The sequence below is a fragment of the Galeopterus variegatus genome, unplaced genomic scaffold (genome assembly GCF_000696425.1).
Source record: "Galeopterus variegatus unplaced genomic scaffold, G_variegatus-3.0.2 Scaffold1670, whole genome shotgun sequence".
In the NCBI taxonomy this organism is placed as follows: domain Eukaryota; kingdom Metazoa; phylum Chordata; class Mammalia; order Dermoptera; family Cynocephalidae; genus Galeopterus; species Galeopterus variegatus.
The window spans coordinates 177,714-193,882 of record NW_007727781.1 but is presented as its reverse complement, the minus strand read 5'-3'; the positions used below and the strand labels follow the sequence as shown (position 1 = coordinate 193,882).

The 16,169-nt window shown below is 42.2% G+C and overlaps 1 protein-coding gene across 1 annotated transcript in view; it reads left to right on the top strand.

Annotated features, from left to right (window-relative positions):
- Nucleotides 1–16,169, top strand: part of SORL1 (sortilin-related receptor, L(DLR class) A repeats containing) — a 177,767-nt gene that overhangs the window by 89,923 nt on the left and 71,675 nt on the right. The window contains exons 15-22 of the mRNA XM_008578357.1: nucleotides 707–835; nucleotides 1,414–1,499; nucleotides 4,784–4,956; nucleotides 6,000–6,131; nucleotides 8,030–8,121; nucleotides 9,512–9,758; nucleotides 10,454–10,592; nucleotides 15,958–16,131. Coding sequence (XP_008576579.1) covers nucleotides 707–835; nucleotides 1,414–1,499; nucleotides 4,784–4,956; nucleotides 6,000–6,131; nucleotides 8,030–8,121; nucleotides 9,512–9,758; nucleotides 10,454–10,592; nucleotides 15,958–16,131 — 1,172 coding nt within the window. The remainder of the gene's footprint in view (nucleotides 1–706; nucleotides 836–1,413; nucleotides 1,500–4,783; nucleotides 4,957–5,999; nucleotides 6,132–8,029; nucleotides 8,122–9,511; nucleotides 9,759–10,453; nucleotides 10,593–15,957; nucleotides 16,132–16,169) is intronic.

Sequence of the window (16,169 nt, the reverse complement as noted above, 5' to 3'; positions counted from 1 at the left end):
GCTTGGACAGTGCCTTGGAAAGTCTGTAGTACAGCCACCTTGTTTTAGAGTTGTCAAGGTGTGGCCTAGAGAAGTTAAGCAGTTGAGGACAGAGCCATGATTCGACCAAAGTCTCTTGCTTCCTCTTCCAGGGTGTTGCCCGTCAGGCTGGGAGGTTTGGCAAATGTGACCTTCAGGTTGTAGGAGGTCTCGTGAACCAAGCTGCTGTACCCCAAAGTGCAGGATGAGCAACCTAAAATGATTTAGGTAGCATGTGGACATGATCTTAAATGACACTGAATCTGCTCAAAGAAAAGAAAATACTGTTTAGCAGTTTCTCTTTTAATTCTCCTGATTATGACAAGGATAAAGTCTCACTGGGTGCTAGAAATTCTTTAACATTTGCTAATCCCTTGTAACAGAGAGGGCACCTCCAGAGTTTTTGCATAGGGACTGGATCTAGCTAAAACTGAAAATTATTTTGTTTTTAGCATGATGATTTATATTGTTTTTATCTATTTATGGCATGTGATACTTATTTTCCAATTGTGGTTTTGATATAGAGCTTCTCTTGAAGATGTATTTGAGTGTAAAAAAGTAAGTATTCTTTAAAGGGACATGTGAAATAACTTACAGTACACGTGATAGCTAAAAGTCACAAGGTTGGTGCTAAAATGCCTGGAATGTGTAAAACAACAGCCTTAACAAACCCCGATTGCCTTTTTAGTGACTTTGGCTTCAAGATGGGTGAAGATTTGTCATTAGAAGTTTGTGTTCCAGATCCGGAATTTTCTGGGAAGTCATACTCCCCTCCTGTGCCTTGTCCTGTGGGTTCTACTTACAGGAGAACACGAGGGTGCGTATCACACAAGTTGCTGTCAGGTTGACAAGAGGTGTGCATGTGGAGTGAGAGAGCATGCGTGGAGGACCCACCGGACTCCTTTCAAAAGAGGGCACTTCAGAAAGTACATGGAAAAAGAGAATGAAGAGTTAATACAAATCTTTCCATGAACTTTTTGAAGACCCCTTGTACTTTAAATTCCAGAATTCCAAGCTAGCCGATTACAAGTAGTTTGGGCAACACAAACTCTCCTACCCCCAGTGAGAAAAAAAAACTGCGAGTCTCTAAGCTTCTCTGCAAATCTAGGAGTATCTTAAGTTATAAAATTCAGCAAGGAAACATCTTCGGAGGAGTTTATTGAAGAGACATATTTTAAAATCTTGCCCCAGACAGTGCCCTAAATTGTCTGGACCTGTTTAGTCTAGTTATAAGCAGAAATGACTCAGAACAATTAAATATCCTTCTTCTAGTTCTATAGGGAAATGAATAGATAGAATCTATTGTCCATGGATAGGAAATATATTCCCCATTGGATGCCTTCATGACTATTCTTCGATGTTTCTGACCTCTTACTCTTGGGGTGGGGGTGACAGCTACCGGAAAATTTCTGGGGACACTTGCAGCGGAGGAGACGTTGAAGCACGACTGGAAGGAGAACTGGTCCCCTGTCCCCTGGCAGGTAAGAGAAATGATTTCTTCCCCTTGACTTCTTGAGACATCTAGATCTCACCCAAGTCCAGGCTTGTGACTCTGCTAACTTAGCCTAGAAAAATAATGGAGGTTACAAGCATCATGGAGTTCCTTTTTTTCCCTAAGCTTAGTATCCAAACTAAATCTACGTATAGCTTTACACATTTATAGGAATGGAAATATTTTATGTCAGCTCAGATTTTTGAGGAAAGTCCATTTGTTCATTGACAGATATTTAACATCTGTTCAGTGCTGGACACCGGGGCAGAGTGGTGCCTACAGGCTTTTGTGTTCCTTGTTCTGTTCATTAAAGTTGAATATAAAGAGATTTGCAGTGTCTTAGGAAGTAGCTAAGTGGTCTATCTTAATTTTATAATAATAATTATAGCGATAAAAATATTTTCGTGGTATTTTACAAATTTTAGTGTACTTTTCTGTGCATTGCCAATTTAATATTTTCAGCAACCCAGGGAAGCAGATATTATCAGCTTTATTTATTTGGTATGTTAAGTATATTTATTTATTAAGTATGTTAAGAGAGAGGGTTAAATGACTTATTTAAGGTCACACATCTAGTAAGTGACAAAGTTAAAATTCAGACTCTAAGCCCTATACTCTTCATTGGACATTACCCAACTGGCAAATAAATGTCATTCCCATTATTTTAGATGATCATTGTGCCTGCTAATTAAGAAAAACTTTTTTGGAATGATTACACATGCTTTCAAAGTGTAATGTGTTCCAAACTTGTTTTAAGTTGACATAGTGGTTGATGTAACATGTTGGAGTATTTGCAATACAGACATAAAATTATGATACCTTAAACAATAGTCTCGTAGCCTCTTTCCTTTCTTCACTTTGTTTCTAGTTCTTATTCACTTGGATCTTCTTTATTCCCTCTGAGCCTTTCCTCCTGCTCAGACCTCTCAGTGTAGGCAAATGATTGGAGCTGACTTCCATCAGCAGTGGTAGTGTCTAATAGAAAGCCGTAAGCGCCAAATGAATCATGAGAGAAGCGTGTCGTCTCTGCCGGCAGTGCTGGGCAGCCCTCTTCTTTGATCACTGCTTGCCAGCTTGCCCTGGTGTTTTTCATGTTGGCTCATTAGTCCCTTAATTTAATCTTCCATCTTTACCAGAGTAATTAACATACCTCGCTGTGGAAACTTAAAAAGAGCCACCCCTTCAGCAGATTTCTACAAATGAGCAGATAATAGTCAAATGTTCCCCTCATAAGAGCTGTTATTGATGAGGGCTTGGGTTAGTAGGGTTTGAGTGATTGCTCTTAAGGGGCTAGAGTACATAGTTTTGTAATAAATATTTTTAAAGATAATTTAGCAAGGGACAAAACAATTTGTTTAAAGCCATTTAAACTGGCAGGAAAGTTATTTTCTCTTCTGATAGGAGAAGATGGAACAGGGAATGAAGTGGAAAAATCTCATCTCAGTGTAGGCCACCTCCTAAATGTGAAAGAGAAATAAAGACATGGAATAGAAGGTGGTGATATACCAAGAAAGAAAAAGATGGTTTCACAGGGCTAATGGTGGGAACCGTAACATCTTCACAAAGATGAGATAATGTGGGCATCTGGAAAGATTTTTAAAATGCAGTAATTTTTCTTCTTTTATGATTATTTGTAATAAAACACATTTCTAGACTGTGTTCATGCCTGGCTAGGATCAGCCATGAATTCTGTTCCTTTTCTGGGTTGAGCATTGCGTGCTACACTGCTTGCTACTCTGGGTCTAGTCCTAAAGCAAGTATTTCTGGATGCAGGCTCTACAGCAAGGGCATTGGCGCCTTAGAAGAAAAAAAAAAAGTAACAGAATGAGGTTTATAGATGCTGGAGAGATGTGGGGGAAAAAACTTGTTGCTGTAAATGTGGCTTTCATGTGCCCTGTATTTCGAATGCCCCCTCCCCCCCGTCTGGGAATTACAGTGGGAAGGTTTTCTTGACAACTAAAAAGACTAAAAAGAGAGATTAGTTATCATGTGGTGGTAGCTTAGATACTTTTGGAGTGAAGTGAGACCAAAGGAAAAGAAGATGAACTTAGCTTTTTAAAAATTTTAGATAGATTTATTTTTTGATGCATTCTCTATATTGAAGCCTTTATAAGGAAGGTGGCTGGTACATGTTAACTCACTAATGAATGAAATGAGAGAGAGGGGTGAAAAACTGACTAATCCTGATGTATAGCAAAAGGATTCAGATTTGCATGTTGGTCCCACATGCAGCACACGTCAGAATGGATGCTTTAGACACGGATGCTATTGTGCTGCTCGTCTCTACTCCTGGGGAAGAATCTGGATATTTTCCAGGCATTCCCTGAGTAGAAAAGATAGAGCACTAGATTGTCCCATTCCTGGTTATCTGGCATTAGTCTCTTAAGCACTCTGGGCATCTATTTCTCCATCTTAAAACATGGCACATTGGTATCTATATCATAAGAGGCAGCATGGTGTAGTGGTTAAAACATAGACTGTGGATCCAGACTGCCTGGGTTCAGATCTCAGTTCTGCTGCTTACTAGGTGTGTGACCTTGGGTGAGTTACCCTCTCTTGTCTCAGTTTCCCCATTTGTAAAATTGAGTTAATAATAGTTCTTCCATCAAGCAGTCGTTATGAGGATTAAACGATGCTTGGTACATAGTACATTGTATTATGTACTTTGTATTTGCTAAGTAGGAACAGAATCTTTGTGATGATTACGTTGTGAAACATTTTGTAAACAGTCAAAAACAAATGTATTATTGTTTTCAAAATCTAGTAGGTTGATATGATTGCCATATGTCATTGTGAACAATATGAATGAATGAGCAAATCGATTAGAAAACAAACTTGGTTACAGGTGTTCGGTGATTAATGCTCTCTAGTCAACAAGATTATTATGTAAAGTGATAGTCATATGATGAGGGAGAACATGGTGATTGGTCTAATTATGTTGGCAAGTGTGACTTGGAAGACTTTTAGGCTGACCTTAGAAGTATGGCTGTTGAAGCATATGTACTGGGGGATGTAGATTCAAAAAAAATATAACATGTAAAAAACTCTTGCAGATGAAGAAACAGATTCACTGAGTTTAAGTAACTTGGCCAAGGCAGCAATGTGATTCCATTACACACCTTCTGAGTCTTGGTTCCTGTGCTCTTTCACTTGAGCTGTGCCACATGCCAATGGGTTTGAGGTTTGTGCATGAAGAAGAAAATAGGTCAGACGTGCTAGGGCCTCTTGAGCATCTCTGGGTCCAACCTCTTGGTTGTTATGTGTGTCTGGCAGAAGAGAATGAGTTCATCCTATATGCCATGCGGAAGGCCATCCACCGCTATGACCTGGCCTCAGGAGCCACTGAGCAGTTGCCTCTCACGGGGTTGCGGGCAGCAGTGGCCCTGGACTTTGACTATGAGCGCAATTGCTTGTATTGGTCTGACCTCGCCTTGGACATCATCCAGGTGAGTTAACCCTTGACCTTGTCCTGAGTGCTATGCCTCGTGACTGCCCAATCCTGATCAGCTTCAAGCAGAAAGGCCTAAGGAAATGGGTAGTTAGAGGTTTGTAAGTTGTAACATCTCAGAAGGAACTTTTCAGTTTTCTCTTTTAGTATTTTTCTTTCCCTGCCTACATCTGTCCATATAGGAAGGACAAAGGAAGGCCCAAATTTGTAGTCTTGCTTGTAAGGGAGGTCTTGCTTTTTCTGCTGGGAAGATTTGGGGACTAGTATTGTAGAATTCTTAGTTGCCTCCTATAGTGCCAACTGCCTCTTTAGTGTCTTTCTTTCCAAGTCATGATATAGTAACACTTGACTTATCCATAGTTCATGTAATTATCCACTTCAGCTATTCTGCACCCAGACAAGAATGAGGAGGTAGGCATTAAAGATCCCTGACAGGTCAGATAGATAGCCATACGCTCAAATCCGTGCATTTTAAAGGAGAGCTATTTGATCTTTATTCATTGTCTACTTAATCCTCTTAGAAAAGCAATTCCAATGAGTTTTATCTAGGTTCCCAACCCAAAAGAAATTTTGCAGTGCCTGGGTATTTGGTGGGGGTGGTGGGGACTGCTGAGTATAGTTGTCCTAACAATAGTACCTGATGGCTAACAGTCTCACAAGGGAAGAAAAACTATAAAAGCAGACATAAGAACTTAAAAATAACAGTCTGGTTTCGTTTATTTTGAAAGCAACCCAGCTCTTACATCTCAATAATCTCCAACCTCATTATTATGATATAACATAGTTTAGTAATCAGTGTCATAAGGTAATGCAGAATAATGTAAGTTCTGTTTAGTTATTCTACTTAAAACAGGAAACCATAATACATTTTATAAATGCTCTTATTAAAACCTGGCTTCATGTGTGTGGAAATTTTACTAATATAAAACGATCTCATCCCTTGCCAGTCCACCAAGTTGAAGGGTTACCATCTATGGGACTGATTTGGCAGGAGGTAATTTGAGTGTTTCATAGCATTTATTTCTATTGTTCTCTCTTCAGCGCCTCTGTTTGAATGGGAGTACAGGACAAGAGGTGATCATCAATTCTGGCCTGGAAACAGTGGAAGCTTTGGCTTTTGAGCCCCTCAGCCAGTTACTGTACTGGGTGGATGCTGGCTTTAAAAAGATTGAGGTATGTGGATTCCTATGCTATTCTTAATTAAGTGAGCAGGTGGGGCACCTGGGCTTTGAGCCAGATTTGACACAGAGGTGGAAGCCAGTGTGTCAGATTACTCTGGAAATTTCCTTATATGTGACCAGCTGAGCCTCTGCAGAAGGGAGAAATAGGGGATAGTCTCAGAATGACTGTTCACTGCCGTGAAGGTCTCACATGACAACAGGAAGCCCCCATCCATCAGAGGTTTCATTAAGATACCTGAAAGTTTATATTTTGGCTAGCAGAAGCATAGAGTCATAACAATAATGATAATAATGCCATAGCATTATTATAATGCAGTAACAGTAATAGTCTGGTATTATTATAGTCGACTAGAGTAATAATGACAATTTCATCAACATCATCATTATTATCAATCCCCACCTCACTTTTCTGCAACTTAACTACCTACTAGCCTCTCTTGCCTAGTACACCCAAGGCAACATGAGGGTAATAAATGACCTCTAAACCATCAAAATCATTGTCTGGAGGAATGTAGGTACGCTCAGCTCCTGCAAGTTACTCCTGAGGCTCTGGGGCACAGTAGAAGCAGGAGACACAGAGGCCAAGTAAAGTTGCTTGACCAAAGACACAGACTTGGGAGACAGACCTGGGTCCAGGCTTTGCTCTGCTGGGCAAGTGACATGGGCAAGGGACTTAACCCTCTGTAAGCTTCAGTGCTTCATGTGTAAGATAAAAAGTCATTTATTCACTCAGCCATTCAAAAAGTGCTGTTTGAGTATGTGCTTGGTGCCAGGTAGGATTTAGGGTTCTGATGATACACCAGTGGGCGAGACACACAAGTTCCTGCTCTGAGAGAGCTTAGATTTCAGTGGAGGAAGTGAAATAATACATTCGTTCTGTTGATGACAAATGCCGCAAAGAGCATAAAATATGGCAGTGTGACTGTGCAATTGGAGGGTGGGAGTGGGGCAACATTAGAAAAGGTGGGCAGAGGAGGCATCTTGAGGGTGTGACATCTGAACTGAGCCCTGACTGAGGATAATTATAGTGTCCACCTCATAGGGCTGTTGACGGAAATGAACCGGATGCACAGTACCTGGCACCTACTTAATGCTGCTTTGGTGGTCTTGTTGTTGCTATTTCTCTCCTTTCTTTGTGTATGGCCAGCACTTTGCTAGAAGAATGCCGGTGAAGTATAAGTGTTCACCCTTTCACCTTGTTAGGTGGCCACTGTACAAGACAGATACTGTTTGTACAAAATGGTGTAAGATGAGTCAGTGACCAGAGCTACTGACGCTTATTGATCAAGGTGGTTCAGAAGAGTTAGGAAAGGAGGTGGGCCTGGGGGGTAGTTTTGAAGGAGAGTTGTGATTTGATTAGAGTGAGCAGTGGGGAGGGCAGGCTGGGGTGGGATATTCAAGAGCAGATGCAGAGAATGTGCGTCAGGCTTGGAGAACCATGAAATAACTATGCCAGCTGACGCGGAGGAGAGAGAATGTGGGACCAGTCTGTGGATTCTTTGTTGCAAGGCTGTGACACTGACAATTTGTTTTGTGGACAATGTAGAACCAATGGTGGCTCTGGAGCATGGAGTAACATGGTGGATTAAATTAGTACATGCAGATTGAGTGCTTTCCTTGTGCAGTTAGATCATCATGCCCTGGGAACTGGGGGCACACGTGATTCTTGCTCCTTTGTCAGACCATGTGAAAATTGTCACATGCACCAGGGGAGGGAACAACTCATTCTGACTGGTGATTGGGATAGGTTTCCCAGATGGGTCTGGTAAGGGAATCTGGTGGGCGTAGAGGGGGAGTGTCTGTAGGCAGGAGCTGAGTAGGAGACTTTGGCAATGAGGGTCTTTTAAGGAAATCAGATCCATCTTGTCCCTTTCCCCCTCTTTTTGTCAGGTAGCTAATCCAGACGGCGACTTCCGACTTACTATCATCAATTCCTCTGTGCTCGATCGGCCCAGGGCTCTGGTTCTTGTGCCCCAGGAGGGGTAAGTGTGGCCCCAAAAGGAAATCAGCATTGTGTCAAATGCTGCAATGATAGATTCTCATGGGGATGCAAACTGATGGACAAAAACTCTGTTTCTCATCATGACTGAAATAATCTATTAACTGAGATTTTTTAAACCATAGATTAGGCATCACGGTCAGGTAACTCCATTCACTTTTCATTAGCAAGCATCAGAATCTCTTTAGGCATCCAGATGTCTTGCATCTGTGAGGTGTTTCACTAGAAAAGATAAATGGTAAAGAAGCATCTCTGTAGACATAGGCAGGCTGGCTTGGATATTTTGAGGATTCTTGTGTCTTGAGTTTCACACGTGGTACAAACATTTAATTCATTCCGTCTTTCCCCTGGTCCCTCTCCCCAGCATATGTAGGTCTTCCTACTTGTAATTAGTATGCTCTTGGGGGATGCAAAGGTGCTTTCTATTAAATCATTAACTGGAGGAAATATAACTTAAGAGAGAAATTCTGGATTAGCCTTTCTGGCTTTTCCTCAGAGCATTTATGATTGAGAATTAGCACTATTTTTTAAAAGAAAATTCTAAAAATAATACGAGGGTACTTCAAAAAGTTTGTGGAAATATTTGTATTATCTTTTAATTCTATTTTTTCACAAACTTTTTGAAGAACTCTCGTATACATACTACTTGATTAAAAATATTAAAAGGAGCAGAAGTTGATGAAATGCGAATATTTGTTTCCTCTGTTCTCATTCTCAACTCTTTGCCCTCATACTTCCTAGGGTAATCATCACTAGTAGTTGCTTGTGAATCATTCACAATCATTTTTATCCATGTAAAAATATTAAAAGGAGCAGAAGTTGATGAAATGCGAATATTTGTTTCCTCTGTTCTCATTCTTAACTCTTTGCCCTCATACTTCCTAGGGTAATCATCACTAGTAGTTGCTTGTGAATCATTCACAATCATTTTTATCCATGTGTAAGCATTGTTCTTAAAACACACACACACATGCCAAATAGAATCATAGCATATTTACTGTTCTGTACTTTTTAAAAGATAGTTTCATGTGAGCACATATAAATTTTTAGGTTTCATGGTATTTTATTGTATGTACCATAATGTAACACTTCCTCTTCCAATGAATAGTTGGACGTTAATACACACACACACACATACACACACACACATTATCTTTGTATAATTTGATTCTATCTGTAGATACATTCTAGTAGAGGAATTTCTGGGTCAGAGAATTAAGAGGTTTCAAATATGACAGTGACAGATTATTACAATAATGCTGAAATAACTAGCCTGATTGTTCTAAATGAGTTTCTTGCCTTTTTGAGGTAGTGTATGAGCTCCCATTTTTCTAGTTTTGATGGGATTTGTATCGTGTCCCTGTTTTGACCAGGGTGATGTTCTGGACTGACTGGGGAGACCTGAAGCCTGGTATTTATCGGAGCAATATGGATGGCTCTGCTGTCTATCGCCTTGTGTCAGAGGATGTGAAGTGGCCCAATGGCATCTCCGTGGATGACCAGTGGATCTACTGGACAGATGCCTACCTGGACTGTATTGAGCGGATCACTTTCAGTGGCCAGCTGCGCTCGGTCATCCTGGACAGCCTCCCACACCCCTATGCCATTGCTGTCTTCAAGGTGAGCTTGTGTTTGTTCCCACCCACCCTCAGGCAGTCTGCTGAAGGAGGTGAGGAGCACACTGAGAGAGGAGCCTGCGATCTCTGGGCTTTGCGGAGATGCTGTTTAACTTCCATAAAATTGGCTCATTTCCAAATTTGAGATAATTGATTTCAGCCCATATGGAAGGATGTCCGACAGAGGTGCCAAGAGTCCAGACTTCTCCTGCTATTCACAGTTCAAGAGGTTAAAAGTTAAGGTTACTTCCCACAAACACTTCCGATTGGCCCTTCAGTGTCGGTAACCTCGTTTTGGGTCTGTGTCTTCATCTCTCGTGAGGTTTGCTCCCTTCATTCCCTGGTGACTTAAGGTGGGCTCTGAACCACCTGTGTTGCCTTTTGGTTCTTTTGCCTCTAGAGAACAAAATGGTTCTTCCCAACATTGGGGAGCAGATTTCAAACCGATGGGGCTGGGCTTGTGGTCTAACTTGAATGCTTATGAGATAGAGTTTCCTCTGAGCAGCTCTTTCCATGTGGATAGTTGGTGACCTTTGAATAACATCACTGACTCTTGCATTTAGGTGGAATCTCGATCAGGCTGATCATTCAGCCAATAAATGTTAGTTGTCTCATGTATGGGGGAGCTCTTGTCCTTGCAAAGCATCCAGAATAAAGGACTAAAGAGCTGGGCTAACGGGCAAAGGTTTTTTTTTTTAGAATGAAATCTACTGGGATGACTGGTCACAGCTCAGCATATTCCGTGCTTCCAAATACAGCGGGTCCCAGATGGAGATTCTAGCAAGCCAGCTCACAGGGCTGATGGACATGAAGATTTTCTACAAGGGGAAGACCACTGGTAAGACAAAGTCTCTTCCTTTGTCTCTACAGAGTTGATCTCAAGGAAGGGGCTGCGAGTGGGCAATCTCTGCTCAGAGCAGGATCTGGCAGCCAGCAGCTTTGTTGTCACGACAACATGCACATTATTTAATTTCTTCCTAATGACATCTTAATTTCTTTTCTAATGATACACAAACAGCTGGAAGACAGCATGTTTTTGCCTGCCTAGAGTGTTGGTGCTTGGTGCGTAATTACACCCTCCTCCTGCCCTTGGCCCCTGACTGATTGGTGGTGTGGCTTCTGTTGCAGCTGGGAGAGTCCCAGCATGTGCTTAATCCCTATTTGGCACACTCACAGGGAGTGATGCTGGGCTGGGTACTCAAGCAGTTACTGCTGCCGGACACGGTCCCTTCTTGTTCTCTGATTGCCCAGATGACCTGTTGCTCAGTGAGTGCCTGGCCTCTGCTCTAATGCTGTGTGTAGTTATGTGTTGCTGTAATTAATTTTCCCCTCCATGAAACTCTAAACCCCAAGAAAGAAGAGATTATGTCTTTTTCTTTGTCACCAATTTTACCAGTGCCTAGCACTTAGTAGGTGCTCAATTCATACACATTGGAAGAAGGGATGAAAAGGAGGAGAAGAGTTGCAGTGGGTGTAGACAGGAGCTGTCTTGAGGTTGTGTTGGGTGAGGCTTCAAGAACTGCTACAAGGCTTTAACTTGCTGGTCCTGAAGTCTGAGACTATTCAGTAGAAAGCCTTCTTCCTTCCTTGACTGCCCTTTACCTTTGCTTATCTCCCAACCATAGTATCGATTCTACAGGAGAAAGATGAAGATCTTCCCAAGAAGAATAGTCCCTTTGAGAATTGCTGTCTTTATCTCAGCAGGGTAAAATAGCATCCTGGGTCTACTGACTCTCCTTTATTGACAAACTGCCAGGTTTCCTGTTTTGAACTGGAGTGTTGATGTTGTTTTGTGGTTTTTGGCTGACCCTGTGCTAAGAGAAAATTGACAGGGGAAATAATATGGTTATAGATGTCATTGTTATCCTTTTGGGACCAAGGAAGATAGCATGAGAGCACCCTTAGAAAAGTGTCCTACAAATGTAAGTCTGTTATTATTGTGTCCACAACTGACCTGCAATGTAGGGAAAGCTGGTATTATGATTAATAGATTAGGGAACTAAATCGTAGATATTAATTAGCTTTTCCAAAGCTCCCTCACTAGTTTAGGAGCTGGGCTTTTGTTGCAGTTCTGCCACTAAGTGGAGAAATCACATACTTTCTTAGAGGAGGCTCCTGTTTTAAAATAGGGAGAGAGAAGAGACTCTTGCTTCTCAGTTCCAGTGGTTGAAATCTCTGGGCCTTTGACTTAGGACACCCATTTCTAATGATCTGCCTTGCTATCCACTAGAGTGGATTTTCAGTGCTTCTCTGAGTTACCACCCTGTCTAGAAGAGCAGGTCCCACTTTTACAATCACTAGTAAGCCTGTGTTTGATGTGCATGCAGCGGTGTCTGAAACACCATGTTCAGATGAAGCTGGTTGTCCCTGGTCCTGGTTGGCCACTCCATTCCAATAGCTCAAGCACAGCTGGTGCGCAGTCACACTCGTGATCCGGGAGGGATTTGTGGTCTGAGCATGTGCATACATGGTCTCCTGGTGCTGGACAGACAGGCCTGTGATCTTACTTTAGGTGTGCTTTCCCGTTCATGTCTCAAAGAGTCACCTTTGTTTAAACAAGCCAGGGTAATTATGGTGGTTGGCGTGGGGTCTGGTTAGAGGAAAGGCTCATTCAAAAGGGAGATGTATGTGTGCTGGTGGGTAGAACACAGTCGTTGAGCTATGCAGGATCAGCTGTGACCATCCCTTTGGCCCAGGGCCAGTTATTGCCTCTCTTTGCTCCCTTTGGGATTCTCTTATTCTCCTTTGGTTGTGAGCAGGATACTTCCAGGAGACCTCCTATCCACAGACACAGAGCCAGAGAAGCAATTTTATAATCTCTCAGTCCAGTATGGGTTAAATCCAAGCTTTTGCAATGGCATTGGGCTGTCAGCACTGTGTGCCTCTTGGCCTTGAACTTGTTTGCCCTAACCTGCCTGCCTCTTTAGGACACTGAGAGCTTATTGCAAATTCATGATGTATATTGGCAGCCCTGATGACAGTCAATCTTTATTATTTTTGTTGTCTGTTCCTAACATGTATAGAAGTATTCACCATGTGTAAAATAATAATAATAATTACATTTATCGAGGGATTGCTGTGTCATAAGCACTGCAGTAATATGCTTTGTGGGCTTGTGTAACCTCACATAGTCTTCTTAAAAGACTTTCATGTATGCTCCTAATATTCCCATTTTATAGACGAGAACGTGAAAGTCAGGTTCGGTAACTTGTCTAGGTCATACATTTAGCAAGTGGTAAGAATATGAACCGTGGCTTAGTTGACTTCAAAGCTTGAACTTCAATAAGGCCATCAGGCTCTGCTCCTTCTGTCATCTGTTGTTGGAATAGCAATAACCTGGTAAAATGACAGCAATTTAGAAGTATTAGATTTTGATCGATGCTGGTTTGTAATAAAAATTTGTTCACTTGGAACATTTATCAATTTGAGATAGCTGGTTGTAAATAGATGCATTTTTTGTCTTTATACCCACCTGATTTTTAAGTTGTATTACTGGAATTTATTCTTCAAAAAGAGTGGTTTTTTTTCTTTGTAGAAGTTACTTTGTAAGATTATTGATGTATTCAGTTGATGCTGCAATGGCTTAAAGTATTTTGGGGCTCTTGGAATTCCCTTTAGAGCCTGTAGTACCTACACTCACTCACTCATTCATTCATTCACTCATTCACTCATTCATTCATTCATTCATTGACAGCTGGCCAGTACGGAGGTCCAAACCCTTGACTTTGGTGTTGTAACACCATGCTCTAACCAACTGAGCTAACCAGCTGGCCCTACATGCTTTTAAATACCTATAATGAAGACAAATATTCAATACTTGAGACAGATTTTATTTTGATAATTCCCAAGTATATAGATACTTAAGTGAGATAGTAGCATTTTGGGCTCCTAAACAGGTTCTGGAGGAATTTTCCAAAGAGGAAATCTGAAAATGTTTTGGATATGCCCAGAGAAGACATCATGGAGCTGTTTGGTCTTCTGTCTTTGAGGATAAAAGCTCCCACTTGTCCTCTCTTCACATTGGGTCATGGTCTTTGCACTGCATGCCTTACCCACTCAAGACAGTTGGCATTCTGTATAAAGGGTCTGCGGCTGTAGTGGGAACTCTGCTGAAGTCTCCTTCCACCCTCTTCCAGGTTCTCTCTGGTGTATTGCTCCATTTCCTGTTCTGTGGCTTCATATCAGCCTGGATGCTCCTGCCCTGCCTACCTCTTGGGCTCGGTCACTTGGTTGGCTTGGAGTTTGCCTCTGAACATGCACTTTCACATCTTTGCCTAGATCAGCCTCCTGAAATACGACACCCCATTCTGGGTTCTATACTCCTAGCTCTCGTTTTAGTAGGAACATTTGCTCTCCATGTGAAAATGTTAGTCACATTGATTTATAGACACAGTCTCTGTGAAAATATCATCCTATAATTGAATGTTTTAAAATAACATCATATTCTGTTATTGTTCAGTTTCTTAGAACATTGAGTGATATGGTGTCCTTTGAATACCAAGACCATGTTCTATATTCTTTTTGAGTTGTTTTTCATTAGTGGTGGCTCTGTATCAGTTCTGCGTTTCCTCCTGCAGCCAGTAGCTTGCGTATTTGAGCTAAAGGAGCAGTCTGTACCCGCAGGCTGATTAGGGTGAACTGATGTCTGGGACTTCTGCCCAGGCCAACTGGTTATTCACCATTTTGGTTGATTGAGTTCTTTAATGAACCTTTTTGAATATTTCACCGTGTGGATTTCTCTTTCTGGTATATTTTTCATCTGTTTGGTAATGCCTCTTACTTTCCTGTCCTTGGTATCAAAACAACATGGTTGCTATATCATTGTGATTTTCATTTTTATTTGGAATGCCAGATAAAAATGTATTAGGTGCCAACACATCTGAAGCTGCTGAGTGTATCGTCACTTGGTAGCCATATCAATACTGATTGACATTAATGTACCCTGTTTTCCAACCTCCAGGCCAGGATAGGTGTGGCATAGCTAAAAGCTTGGCTGGGTGGAAGCAGATTACTTGGATATGGTTCTGGTGGTGGTCCCTGACCGTGAGATAGCACAGCTGAGGAGTCATCAGTTGAGCTTTATCAAGGTTTTTATGTTTCTTTTCCCCATTTTCATGATTAATAACCACAGGCAAAAGAAAAAAACACGTTTCACAATTTCTGTGGCTTTTATGTGACTCCATGGTTGTATCATGTTTCCACTTGTTGTAATGGCTTATGCATCTTCTCCCTTATCCCACACCCAGAAAGATGTAGGGGACAGGAAAATACCTTTACATCTTTGTTCATCCACCAAGGCTTGCTCTCAAGAGTACAGTGCTGGAATCTGTGGACTCTGGCACTCTCCTTGGTAGGCTAAACCAGAAAAAGATGGGCAACAGTGGGTAGATCAACATTAACTAGCCCTTATGTAGATCTATTGTATGGCAGAGGCTGAGGGCTGTGGTTGGTTCTTCATTTAAGTCTTCAGCTGCGCCCTGGCACAAAAGAATTGAGAAGTGGACACCACCATTACCAGATATATGTTCTATTACAGGCTTTTGGGTCCTAAGAACAGAAACCCACTCAGGCTAGCTCAAGGGGAAAGTGTTACTGAAAGAATAGAGGGAGATAGTAAGAAACCCAAAGATGGGCAGTCTGGGTGAGCCTTATGGGGACCAGAGCTGGGAGTGGCAAAGCTGTCCTGTATCTCTCTTTCTGTCCCTGCGGCCCTGGGGTTGTCCCCGTTTCTCCCCATACGTTTCCTTTAGTCATGTGACTCTGCAGACTGAGCACATTACCTGCATACTTAGAGTTTGTTTCTCCACAGCTTCGACTTGTGCAGGGTTTTGGCTTGCTATGCACCACCTTTGACACATGCTCTGTGACTCTTCTCCCAGCTGCTTGTCTTTCAGTAACCCAATTCCAAATTCCCAGGAGGAACATCTGATGCCTGGCTTGGCCCACGGGCAGCCTGACATGCAGAGGCCCGGAAGCACGTCATTTGCTTACCCCCAGCTGTGTGGGCCAGGTCTTTGCCCAGGGCTCTCTGAGCAGAGGTTGTCAGCACAATGGGTGCCCAAAGCTTGCCACTTCACTTTCTGAGCTTCATGTGGTCATGTCTGCAAGGTGGAGGAGGTCGTGGTGGTTTTCTTCTTCTACTCAGTGCCCTTCTCTTGGTGTTTATTAACCTATGATACGATTGCTGTTTGTCTTCTCTGCAGGAAGCAACGCCTGTGTGCCCAGGCCATGTAGCCTGCTGTGCCTGCCCAAGGCCAACAACAGCAAAAGCTGCAGGTGCCCAGAGGGTGTGTCCAGCAGTGTCCTCCCTTCTGGGGACCTGATGTGTGACTGCCCGCAGGGCTATCAGCTGAAGAACAACACCTGTGTCAAAGAAGGTGCGTCCCTATTTCTTTCTGCCTGGTGTCCCGCTTCC